Source organism: Mus pahari, chromosome 11 (assembly GCF_900095145.1).
Source record: "Mus pahari chromosome 11, PAHARI_EIJ_v1.1, whole genome shotgun sequence".
Taxonomy (NCBI): domain Eukaryota; kingdom Metazoa; phylum Chordata; class Mammalia; order Rodentia; family Muridae; genus Mus; species Mus pahari.
Window position 1 is genome coordinate 22,681,581 of NC_034600.1, and position 12,402 is coordinate 22,693,982.

At 38.4% G+C, this 12,402-nt stretch overlaps 1 protein-coding gene across 12 annotated transcripts in view; it reads left to right on the forward strand.

Annotated features, from left to right (window-relative positions):
• Ssbp2 (single stranded DNA binding protein 2) overlaps window positions 1–12,402 on the forward strand; it is a 249,609-nt gene that overhangs the window by 64,993 nt on the left and 172,214 nt on the right. For 8 of the 12 annotated variants that reach the window (XM_021208232.1, XM_021208226.2, XM_021208230.2 and 5 more), the window contains exon 2: window positions 4,231–4,303. In XM_021208232.1, coding sequence (XP_021063891.1) covers window positions 4,231–4,303 — 73 coding nt within the window. Of the gene's footprint in view, window positions 1–4,230; window positions 4,304–4,871; window positions 5,027–7,235; window positions 7,324–11,814; window positions 11,984–12,402 lie in introns of all 12 variants that reach the window. The other 4 variants (XM_029544073.1, XM_029544072.1, XM_029544070.1 and 1 more) reach the window with 4 other exon arrangements.

A 12,402-nucleotide genomic window follows, 5' to 3' on the forward strand; every position in this document is an offset into this window, starting at 1 on the left:
CTTTTTAAGAATAGTTAAACACAAATATGTAAATTGTGTTACTCTCCTAAGTCTCCTCCCCTGCTCTGTGACTCAGCTTTGTGTATGGATGACCCGGTCTTTGCTGCTCTGAGGCTTCCTGGGGCAGTGGGAGGACAGGAGTCCCTCTCTGTGGTTCTAAAGAAGATGGGAGGTGGTGCATTCCTTGGGGTGATTCAGAGCTCTTGGTAGAAGGAAGTGGGCATGAGGGACACAAGTTGGTACCCTTTGGCAGTATTCTTTGAAGACTTAGTGCCTGGGATCTGGAAGGCATCAATCAGGAATGAACAAGGTCATTAAAACAAAAGTGAATCGGTAGGGAAAGTTCTATGAATCTAGAAAAATGGATCCTATTCAGTTTAGGGGGCAGGGAGTGCTTAAGGAAGGCTTTCCCTAACGTGCACAAGTACACATGTAAGATGGGTGTTTGTGATCCCCTTTGAAGAGAAATGTAAGTTCTCATACAGTTGATTTACTGTTTTCAAAGAGAATTGATACTTTAATACTTTCATGGGATTTAAGGTCTAAGCCTGGGAAGTAAGTTTGGTGTTTTTTAATATAGACTACTCATGACTTTTATAAAATGTCCTTCACAAACGTTCTGCCATCCTATAAGATTCCCTAATCTTGCTTTATTTCCTACTATGAAAACTAGCTAGCAGTGTGGAAGTTTTTGTGGTCAGTACCACTTGATTTCTTCATGTCCTGTGACCATAGCAGAGGCCAAATCTTAAATGTTCTGAGGAGATGCTATACTAGAATTGGTACCCAAGAGAAATTCTTACATTTCTGCCCTTGAATGCCTTCAGAGGACAAACCCCAATGATTCTTCAAGTGCCAGCTATATGTCTGATCTAAAAGAGTCATTCATTCATTCATTCATTCATTCTTTCATTCATTTTTTCATTCATTCATTCCTATTTGCTAGATACCTACTCTTGAAGTAGATAAACACAGTCACTATGATCATTATAGTTAAATGGTATGAGATTAAGGGCAACATTTTTTCTACGGCTTTAATTCTATATAGCCTCTGTGTAGTTATGAATGTGAAATACTTAACCCATATAGTTTAAAATTACAAATAACAATTCTTTAAATTTAAGGCTTGTTTATGTGAATAATTTTTTCTTACTAAATAAAAGAAGGCAGCAAAATGGAAACAAAATCGTTTGTCATCACTGAATTTAAGTGAAGTGAAGGATTAATGTAGAGATATTTGACTCATGAATCCTTGATAGGATTATCATAAAAAGAAATTGTCAGTTCAAAAGTTTGTACCTTTCAGATACTAATAAATTTAGAATTCTTACAATCATCCTGTTTGATTAAAGTTTCTTGTTGCTCTTTATGTTTGGTGAGCTTGTTGTGTTGTGTCTTACCTGGACAGAGGAGAAATGTTAGGCTCTATTTCTTGAAATATTTGTCTTTAGACAGTGCCTTTCATCGCAGGGCCCTTCTTCCAGAGTACTGCTGGCTAGTTTTATGTAAGTTTGACACAGAGTCATCTGAAAGGAGGGCCTCAACTGGGAAAGCGCTTCCATAAGAGTCAGCTCTCAGGCACCTTCTTAATTAGTGATTGATGGGGAAGGGAAGGCCCAGCCCTTTGTGTGCTGTCTCTAAGCAGGTGTCCTGAGTTCTATAAGGAAGCAGGCTGAACAAACCAGTACACAGCACTCTTCTATGGCCTCTGCATCAGCTCTTGTTTCCAGTTCCTGCCCAGTTTGAGTTCCTGTCCTGACTTGCTTCAGTGATAACCAGTGATGTGGAAGTGTGGGCCAAATAAACCCTTCCCTCCCCAGGCTGCTCTGCTCATGGCGTTTCATCGCAGCCACCATAACCCTAAGACAGAACTTTCAGATAGTCTTACGTCAGTGTTTTCCATGCTGTCACTGGGGAGCTGTTGGGGAGCACAGAGCATCTGTGTCTTTGCTGGAAGCTCTTGCTGCTCCTATGTGTGGGTTCTCCAAAAGCAGGAAGTACTACCGTCATGCGCGCCTTCCTCTTCTACATTACAGCATATTAGCAGCCAAAATTATAACAGTAATTATTCTGTCAATAATGGAAGGAAAGTATTCTTTCATTTGACAGGTTGACGAAATTAAGTCTCTGAAACTTTATTATTATTAATTTGTGTTTTAAACATAAGAACCATAAAAGCAGATGGAGAAGGTGAATTACCTAAAGGATTGGGGAAACTGTTGTACATTGTACTTACTGTGCATGTCCCTTTTCCAGAAACCAGTCAAGGTCCTTGTGCATCATTCTTTCTCCTTCAAATTCCTCACACTTGGAAGAACATCTTTTTCCTTCAGTCTTTGACATAGGCCCCATCTCTTGCTAGTGGACACTGGTGGGCTTTACACCCAGGGCCTTACAAGCCACAAGGGATTACAGGAAGCTACATTTCTCTCTTCTCTTCTCTTCTCTTCTCTTCTCTTCTCTTCTCTTCTCTTCTCTTCTCTTCTCTTCTCTTCTCTTCTCTTCTCTTCTCTTCTCTTCTCTTNCTTCTCTTCTCTTCTCTTCTCTTCTCTTCTCTTCTCTTCTCTTCTCTTCTCTTCTCTTCTCTTCTCTTCTCTTCTCTTCTCTTCTCTTCTCCCCCTCCCCCCTCTCCCCTCATCTTTCTTTTCTTTTCCTTTTTTCTTTCTTTCTTTCTTTCTTTATTATTTTTTAAAATTTATTTATTTATTTTTTTACTACATTTCTTCTTATGTAGCAGTCAGGCATCGGGTCACAGGCACGTGGTTTGGAGGCTTTACATCTAGCCAGAAAGACAGTCCGTTCCTCTCATTTTGAAGTAAAATTTGCCGTTATAGGCACTGAATCATACGATTGGGTGGATTGTGGAGAGGCAGGGTATGGAGGGTATGTGTGTTCATTGGGTGTTCAGTCACTGGCAAGAATACTTGCTTAAACTAAAGGGACAGTGCCTGTATTCCCTGTGGTGTGCGCAGGGTGAGCCACAATTCCATTGTGAGATATGGCTTCTGAAAGAAGCTGCCATGTCCATCCATCACATGCATGGTAGGAAGAGAGCTACGCAGTGACCAAGAGCACCGTCACATGGGAGGGCACCCATGTCTCTCAGCTGTATTTGCAGACATTTATCTCGGTAGTTTCGTGAATGCCTCTTGAGTGGTGCTTATTGCTTCCCTGTAAAATACCTGTTGATTCTGAAATGAAGAAATAATTAAATAATAAAGCTTGATTTGCATAGGGTTTCTTTCTCTGTGACAGATGCCTGGTGTGTTTTCATGGGAGTGAAGAACATTATCACTTTTACAGATGCTATCAATCTTTAATAATCAAAATTCCCTTGGCAGGAAAGGTGGTGTAGTGGTACTGAACTGTGGTTATTGTTACACTGCCTTATTTATGGTAAACCTGCTTCAGTCTTGGTAAATATACTGTAGTGGAAACTGAACTGTTGTGAGATATCTGGGAATCTGTCCAAGATATTAAAATACTGCCTCAGACTTACTGGGCTTGTGAATCATATTTTAACAGCTCAACTGAAATTTAACCACATGGTACAGTTTAAAAATTCCGTCTACAGGATAAGGGGGGGCAGTATAAATGTGTGTAACATAGTCAACATTCTGTATTTGAGTAATAAATATATAATTTTGTATTAGCTTTTAAGTTATAAGTCCCCAAATGATTAGCTTATTAAGTTTGAAGTATCATAATGCTGTGATTAGCTATGAGTATAAATACCTTATAAGCTAAAATATTATTTGGCCTAATAATCAAATCTAAAGATTAAGTAGAAGGTGAAGCTTCTAAACAAGTGTTAAAATTGATATCAAACACAAATTAACAATATTGTCCACCAAAACCACCAAAAAGGTCACAAATAATAAAATCCAATCAGTTTACTCACTGACTTTACTAATCAAAGAAAACTTTACCTTAAAATGGGATTTAGGAATGACTAAATCTGTTGTTTAAACTATTGGTTATGTTAAGAATAACATAGAATGTTTGTATAAGTGAGATGATGTAAGAGAACAGTATGTATTTAGTTATTTTTTCTAAAAGAGAATATACTATATGAGATATATATATATATATATATATTTCTCATTGAAAGGGTGTGGGCAAAGGTTTCCTTTCTGAGACTCTTAGTGTCTAAGTGGCTTTGATGTAGAATGGTGTGTACAAAGCACATCTCAAACGCCCTCTTCTCAGTCACTGTTTTGTGTTTTCCAGGTTAGCACTCTACGTGTATGAATATCTGCTCCATGTAGGAGCTCAGAAATCGGCTCAGACATTTTTATCAGAGGTATGTTTTATGCATTTTCTGCATCACATTTGCTATATAAATGAATGAAAAAAAATAGACTGAAAGGATGGTTTGTAAAGTTGTCATATAGCAAGTTCTTAGGTATCCTTTTGCATAATGCAGCCTTTATAGAGTTTATCTAAGCATTTTCAGTTCCACTAACTGCCTTTTCTGTGCAACTTAATAACATTCTAGTAGACTTTCTAACCATTTATTCCCTGCTGGCTGAGTTTGCTCCCTAGGACAGCACTGTAGAAGAGAATAGACCCTCTCTAAGTTGTCCTCTGAGGTCCCATAAATACCATAGCACTCAAGCACAGGTACACATAGGTGCACATGCACTCATACGACATGGACCCACACATGCCTGCACATACAGTAAGCCTCCTTCCTGCACAGATGTCTAATAGTATCTTATGTTAGCATTGTTTATAAGTTTTGATAATGTGAATTTGTTTTTGCTTTATGTGAATAAGAGTTGATTGCTTTGAAACATCATCTTACTCCAAGCTCTGGCTGTTCTGTCTTTTCTGTCACTGTCACGGTTTGGGTTTGTTGTTGGGAACAGGCTGACCTCATACTTGCCATAGTCCTGCCTCAGGTCCCTGAGTGCTGAAACTACAGGCAAGTGCTCCTCTTTCACTTTTCAAGCTCTGAATCATGAGTGTTCTTGTGAGAACTCTTGGTGAATTCTGTTACTTAGTTGGCACATCATGCACAAAGGTATGTTACACTTATCATTTTAAATTATTATAAGAAATTCATAAGATACATCATATTATTGCTATTTTATTAATTGGACCCTCCTGGGTCTAAACCTATAGAACTCTAAGTCAGTACACCACAGATACACTTGTACATTCATGTTTATTGCAATTCTATTTGTAATAGCCAAATTATTTAGGTGTCCATAAATAGAGGGATAAATAAATAAAATATAATAATATGCACAGTAAAGTTTTATTCAGTCATAAAAATAATATAATGATGTTATTTTCTGGGAAAACAGATACAACTTGAGATCATCATAGTGAGTAAAATAAACCAAACTGAAAAGTGGAAAATATGTTTTCTTTCATTTGCAGATCCTAGACTTCAGTAGGTTATATAAAAGTGGGTGCGTGTGCTCACATGCTTGCGCGCGCACACACACACACACACACACACACACACACACACACACATCCACACATCATTGAAGCAGGAGGGCGGCTGGTTAAGGAAGTAGGCCAGGTTGGGCTGGGGTGGGAGATAGGGCTGAAGCACATGATGTACTTGAGAGTAATTGTTAGGCTGCCCAGCACTATGTACAGGAAATGGACCATAGCAGAGAGGAGGAGAAGGAGCGGTTCCTATCACAGGAGCTTTCATCCTTAGCTGTAGAATCTTTACATATAAAAAATTATGTGTATACATTTATAATTGCTAAAAAAAAAATAGGAAATGCATTCTTTTGAGTGTTCTTAATTTAGAAATGGAAGATTGGAGTGTTTGCTAAGAACATGATAGAGTTCTTGATAATTTTAGTTGGCTATATTTTAATCCCCTTTTATTCCCTTACATTGTAAGTGTCTGCAATATCTGATTGCTTGTGATTGCTGCGTATACCTCAGGGCTCTGTCTTCTGAGCAGTGCTCAGTGTTCCCGTCCTCTGCCTGAACCCTTCTCTGCTTAAGTATCTAAAGAGCTTAGATGTCATCGCTCACTGGGAAGAGGTTCTCAGGGCAGTTGGCTTTAAGATGTTCCTGAATCCTGCAGGAAGATCTCTCTCTCTCTCTCTCTCTCTCTCTCTCTCTCTCTCTCTCTCTATATATATATATATATATATATATATATATATATACACTCTCTCTCTCTCTCTCTCTCTCTATATATATATATATATATATATATATATATATATACTCTCTCATACTCTCTCTCTCATACTTTCTCTCTCTCTAGATAGATAGATATATCTAGAGATCTATCTATCTATCTATCTATCTAGAGAGTATGCACGTGAGGGAGGGAAGGAGGAAGGAAGGGAGGGAGGGAAGAGAAGAGAAGAAAAATGCCTGAATGTAGTATTTTATAGCTTTGCACCCTTAGAGTTGCTTTCTTTCTTAATTTTACTTGTAACACACACACAGACACAGACACACACACACACACAATTAGAGCATGCTCATTGTAGAATGACTTTTTAACCAGCTCAGCTGTGTATGACTATTCATATTCTATCAGTTCTCTCTACTCTAGTCCCAGATTTTTACCTCATTCAGAACTGTTACACAAGAAACCTAAGGTAGGCAGAATGGCTTATTTGAGTTGAGTATTTTGATGAAGAAGTAACTGAAGTAGTTCCTTCAATGTAATGTTTTCAAAGCAACGCTCTCCTTCAGGATTGATGAGATGATAAGTGACCATGGTGTTAATAGTTCTGAGTTGGGATTACTCTGCCAGACATTTTTTCACTTCCTTGGGATGGTTGTTACACTTGGGGAGGGCTGATCAGAACTGCTAATGACATTTGCTCTGTTTCTCAGCCCAGTCACTGGGCAGAATCCTTTAAAAAGTGCTCTTTAAGAGCCATCAGAAATCAGACTCCTGATGACTTTGTTGGTGGTGAGAAGAGTGAAGAACATGGTTATGCCAGTCTGGCTCTTCCCTGTTTATTGTAAAATGAAACATAAGATACTGGAAAGTACAAAACAAACAAGGAGAAGGGTCCCCAGAAGATGTACAGAGAGAGACACACTCGTTGGCAAACTCAGGGATTCCATTTGTTTTCCCCTTTTCTATGTAATAAAAACCACTGGACTAATAGTAGTGATCAAGCTGTTTTCAGGCTGCACTAAGGGGTTCAGGGTTACTTTTGATAATTTTTAATTATCAGTGTCCCAAACCTAAATATAGTTTGAATGACTCTCCCATATCTTATTCCTAATAGAAGAGGGGTCTCAGCATACAGCCCTGTTCTGCTCGGAGCAGGAACGAACGTGGAGCTGCAACAGAATGTGAAGGACTTTTAACTCTAGGTCAGCTTTACTACCTAGTGCTCTCTGCGAGTTGTCTTTTTCTTGTTACAATGTTTCCATATACAAAGAGAATTCCTGTTGGTTCTTGGAATTTCTATAATATTCATGCTTGGAAATGAGGCTGGATGTTCTTAACAAATACAATTAAGAATTAAAATGTTAGCCCAGTGTCTTAGTCAGGGTTTCTATTCCTGCACAAACATCATGACCAAGAAGCAAGTTGGGGAGGAAAGGGTTTATTTGGCTTACATTTCCATACTGCTGTTGATCACCAAAGGATGCAGGACTGGAACTTAAGCGGGTCAGGGAGCAGGAGCTGATGCAGAAGCCATGGAGGGATGTTCTTTTCTGGCTTGCTTCCACTGGCTTGCTCAGTCCACTCTCTTATAGAACCCAAGACTACCAGCCCAGAGATGGCACCACCCACAAGGGGCCCTCCCCCCTTGATCACTAATTGAGAAAATGCCTTACAACTGGATCTCATGGAGGCACTTCCCCAACTGAAGCTCCTTTCTCTGTGATAACTCCAGCTGTGTCAAGTTGACACAAAGCTATCCAGTACAGCCCAGTGTAGTGGTATATGCCTTTAATGCCAGCACTTGGGAGGCAAAGGAAGGTGAATCTCTGAGTTTGAGATTAGCTTGGACTAGAGAGTGAGTTCTAGGACACGGAGGACTACAGAGAGAAACTCTGCCATAAAAACAAAACAAAACAAAATAAAACAAACAGCAGGAATTAAAATATGGCTGTAGCGTTATCTATTTTCCCTTTCCTTTTACAGTTTATACTCTTGGTAGCCTTTTTTGTCATGTTGGTCAACAAGTAGGTTCAAAATAGTAGCATTGCAGCATCTAATGACTGGGTTGCTTCTTCAATGCCCAGTTATTGGACACTGTAGACTTCAAAGTTTTCTTCTACTTTTCACCTGTATAAAGAAGGAAATAAAGTTGTAGCCAGTTTCTTGAGCATTAGTTTGAAGGCCATATAATCCAACCTATAAGTGGCTTTTAACTATATATCTTGATTTTGAATATGTTTGAATATGTTCTACATCTTAGCCAATTGTCTTAATTATGAAAGAAATGGCTTGGTGTATGTAAGTTTAGAATCTAGAAGGTAATGATTGCTCCAAGGTGTGGATTTTTACACTTGTGACCAGGAACTTTTCTACATTTTTGTAGCTTGGTGGTGTGCGTGTGTGTGTGGCGGGGGGGGGGCATAATAGTAATATACATCTTATATGTATGTGGATATGTCACAGGTCCACCTATAATAGTCTGACTTTTGGTGCAACCCTTTCTAGTAAAATACCTCCAGCTCTAAGATCTAATGTAAGTTCTCTCAAGGCTTCCCTGCCATCTGGGAACCTCATGGAAGGACACTGATTTCTCTTGCTGTTCTTTCTTGTTCCTGTGGAGTATTACACCATAATCTGCTGCTCATAGCCACCAAAAGATATTTAGAATAGAATCATAAACCAGAAATAACAAAGAACTGTTGAGGAGTTACTACATACATATGTGTGTGTGTGTGTGTATGTATATATGTGTGTGTGTGCATGTGTATGTATGTATATATCTCTCTCTATCTATCTATCTATAAAATTTGTTTTCATCTTCCTTCTAAATGAGACTGCTTATGGAAGGCTATGAGGTTAGACTGTTCAGTAAGGCTCCCAACAGTCTCATGTGACTGTGTAGTATTTGAAATGTGGCAGGGACAACTGAGAAATGCTCAACTAACTTAATTAAAATTTGGGAGCCATACATGAACAGAATAGCATGGTTTTAATTATTTACCTGAACACACAGTTAGATTGTTCTTCTGTTAAATATCTTTTGTTTAAACTTTAAATTTTTTTTTTACTTCAGTTTCATTTATTTTCATTTAGTTTGATATGTGGAGATACTTATATCAAATATCTAATTTCTTTTTAAAGATTTATTTATTATTATACATAAGTACACTGTAGCTGATTTCAGATGCACCAGAAGAGGGCGTCAGATATCATTATGGGTGGTTGTAAGCCACCATGTGGTTGCTGGGATTTGAACTCAGGACCTTTGGAAGAGCAGTCAGTGCTCTTACCCCCTGAGCCATCTCTCCAGCCCAAATATCTAATTTCTAATGAGTGGGAATAGCATATTCTATCTCGATTAGAAGTCTCAGGAATTCTATTTGAGAATGAATTGGATAGATCTGATACTCAGGGGCTGGTTTTTTTTGTTGTTGTTGTTGTTGTTGTTGTTTTTTGTTTTTGTTTTTTCAAGGCAGGGTTTCTCTGTGCAGTCCTGACTGTCCTGGAACTCACTCTGTAGACCAGGCTGGCCTTGAACTCAGAAATCCACCTGCCTCTGCCTCCCAAGTGCTGGGATTACAGGCATGCACCACCACTGCCCGATTTTTTTTTTTTTTTCAGGGATTGGTTTTATTATTTATGTTGTTAAAAATTTAAAAATTGGCTCATATTTCAAAAAGTACAAAAGAATTTAGGAAAAGGTTTTGGGCGTATTGGTGCCCTATAGAGATGTTCTTGAAGGGCCTTCTGTCTGCTAATAAGGTGCCATGGTGCCAAGGCCAGAGCTTCAGAGAAGGTATTGCTGGCAAGGCTGTGGAGATGGACCAGTGGTAATTTGCTGGTTATATGCATGCAGACCTGAGTTCATACCCTAGTTTTGAACCACATCAAAAGATCTCGTTCAGCAGAGCCCACCTGTATCCTGTGCTTGGAACTCGGTGGTCAGCAAGAGTAGTCAATTAGTGAACTCTGGGCTCAGCTGGAGCTCCTATTGAAAAATAAATGGAGGACAGTTTCAAGGAAATTCTCCATCCTGACCTCTTGCCTCTAACACACCCTCATACATATGAACACCTACTCCACACCCCACACCCCACATACCTATTCTTTTTTTTGTTTTTGTTTTTTTTGTTTTGCTTTGTTTTTGTTTTTGTTTTCGAGACAGGGTTTCTCTGTGTAGCCCTGGCTGTCCTGGAACTCACTTTGTAGACCAGGCTGGCCTCGAACTCACAAATCTGCCTGCCTCTGCCTCCCAAGTGCTGGGATTAAAGGAGTGCACCACCACCGCCCGGCCACACACCTATTCTTATGTGTACATAGATGTTGCTAATATCTAGAATTGCCAACTGTTTCACTTTTGGAGCCAGAGGGCTCTGCCTGTTCTTGATCCCCACTAGTATCTCCTGAAGGTAGAGCTCAACTGGAAGCTAGCCAGCATCAAGGAGGCTAAGCAATGCTATTTCCAGAATCCCTCTCCTGAGTACACAGTGGTATATATAGGAAGGTGGAGCTGGACTATGAGTATCAATATGCTTTAAGAGCATCTACCCATCCATCCATCCATCCATCCACCCATCCATCCATCCATTCATCCATCCATGTTGACTTGTTTTAGTTTTAGTTTTTGAGACTGAATCTTGCCAATATCCCTGGCTGGCCTGGTACTTGCCATGTAGCTGAGGTCAGCCTCAAACTCCTGGAAATTTTTTTTGTTTCATTTATCTGAGTACTAGGTCTATAGGTGTGATGCCACCATGCCTGGGGAGTACCAATATATCTAGTTAGAAGCAAGTAAGGACGAAAAGTTAAATAAATGTATGCATATCAATGTTTTTGTTTGTTGACACAAAATTTTATTATATTGTTCATTACTTTGATTCTTTTTTGTTTTTCTAGATTTAGAAACTTAGGTTCTATTGATTAATACATTTATAATTCTTTTTATGGCTTTAGAATATTTTATCCTGTGAAATGTTTCATGATCTATTATATTTTATGAGTTCTACTACATGTTGTTGCTTAGATTGTTTCCTGTTTATGGCTTTAGAATATCTTACTCTGTGAAATGTTTGATGATCTATTATATTTTATGAGTTCTACTACATGAAGTTGCTTAGATTGTTTCCTGTTTTACACATGACAAATGCTTAAATGAAAAATAATATGTAAATATATAAAATGTTATATACTTGACAATATTTATTTATTTATTTTGTAAAGTTGTGGGTATAGGAGCAGTTCTTTGTTTTTAAATGGGAGACCCTTAAGGACCCCATGATTAGTAAATGGGCCCCCATATTAGAGAAATTCAGTGTCCACATCTTACTAATCCTGTAACCCAGTCATTGACCCAGATCCAAAATCTCTGGTATGAAAACAGTATGGAGACATGATTGACAGGTTTTCTTTATTGCTAATATTTATTTTCTAATATCTTCAAATGAAAATGGAGCGTAGTTTTACATATCCCTTCCCCCCTTAGCTTTCAAAGCCAATCCCATTTTTTTTAAATGAGATTTTTGTTAGTCCTGTATGATAAGTTCTCTCTTGAGCACACTTCACATTATCATGTTTATGGGGTGGTTCATAGCATTGTTGTATGAGATAACAAACATGTCAAATGAATTATACCATAAGCCATGCTTTACATCAGTTAATGTGTATTTTGTCCATGATTCTGTGTGTGTTCTTAGCTTATGTAGAAATGACTAAAGTGCTGGATTATCTGATAGAGCTGGCATAACCATAGACAAGGTCCTCAAATCCAAAATATGGCAGAAGAGGAGGTTTTAAGAACTACATGGAAGTTATAATTGAATAGAGACTATTACACAAAGAGAGAGGAATATGATATGAAGAGAGGTGAGTATGATATTTGAATCAGAAAAACCATCAGAGAAGGAAAATATGTACTAGGACTAGAACAGGAAGAAGGAAAGCCCAGTAAAGACAGAATAAGTTGGCATAGATGTTTTTCAAAACATAGAAACAAGCCTGGGACCCACAGTGCAACACTCAGTGCACAGAACATTCTCATTTAGAACAGATGTTTTAGAATGTCAGCCAACATGGGTATGTTCTGGCCATTTGTCAACACCACTGATTATTAATGAATGCATGGTAGATAAATAAATGCATAGACGAATGTAATTTTACAGTGGAAATCATCCATTACCCCCTTCCAGAAGATAGTTGTAAATTTGGTATTATTTATTTAATATATACAAGTTCAACTATATATATATACAAACTGGACGCACACACACACTTTTGCTTTCTTT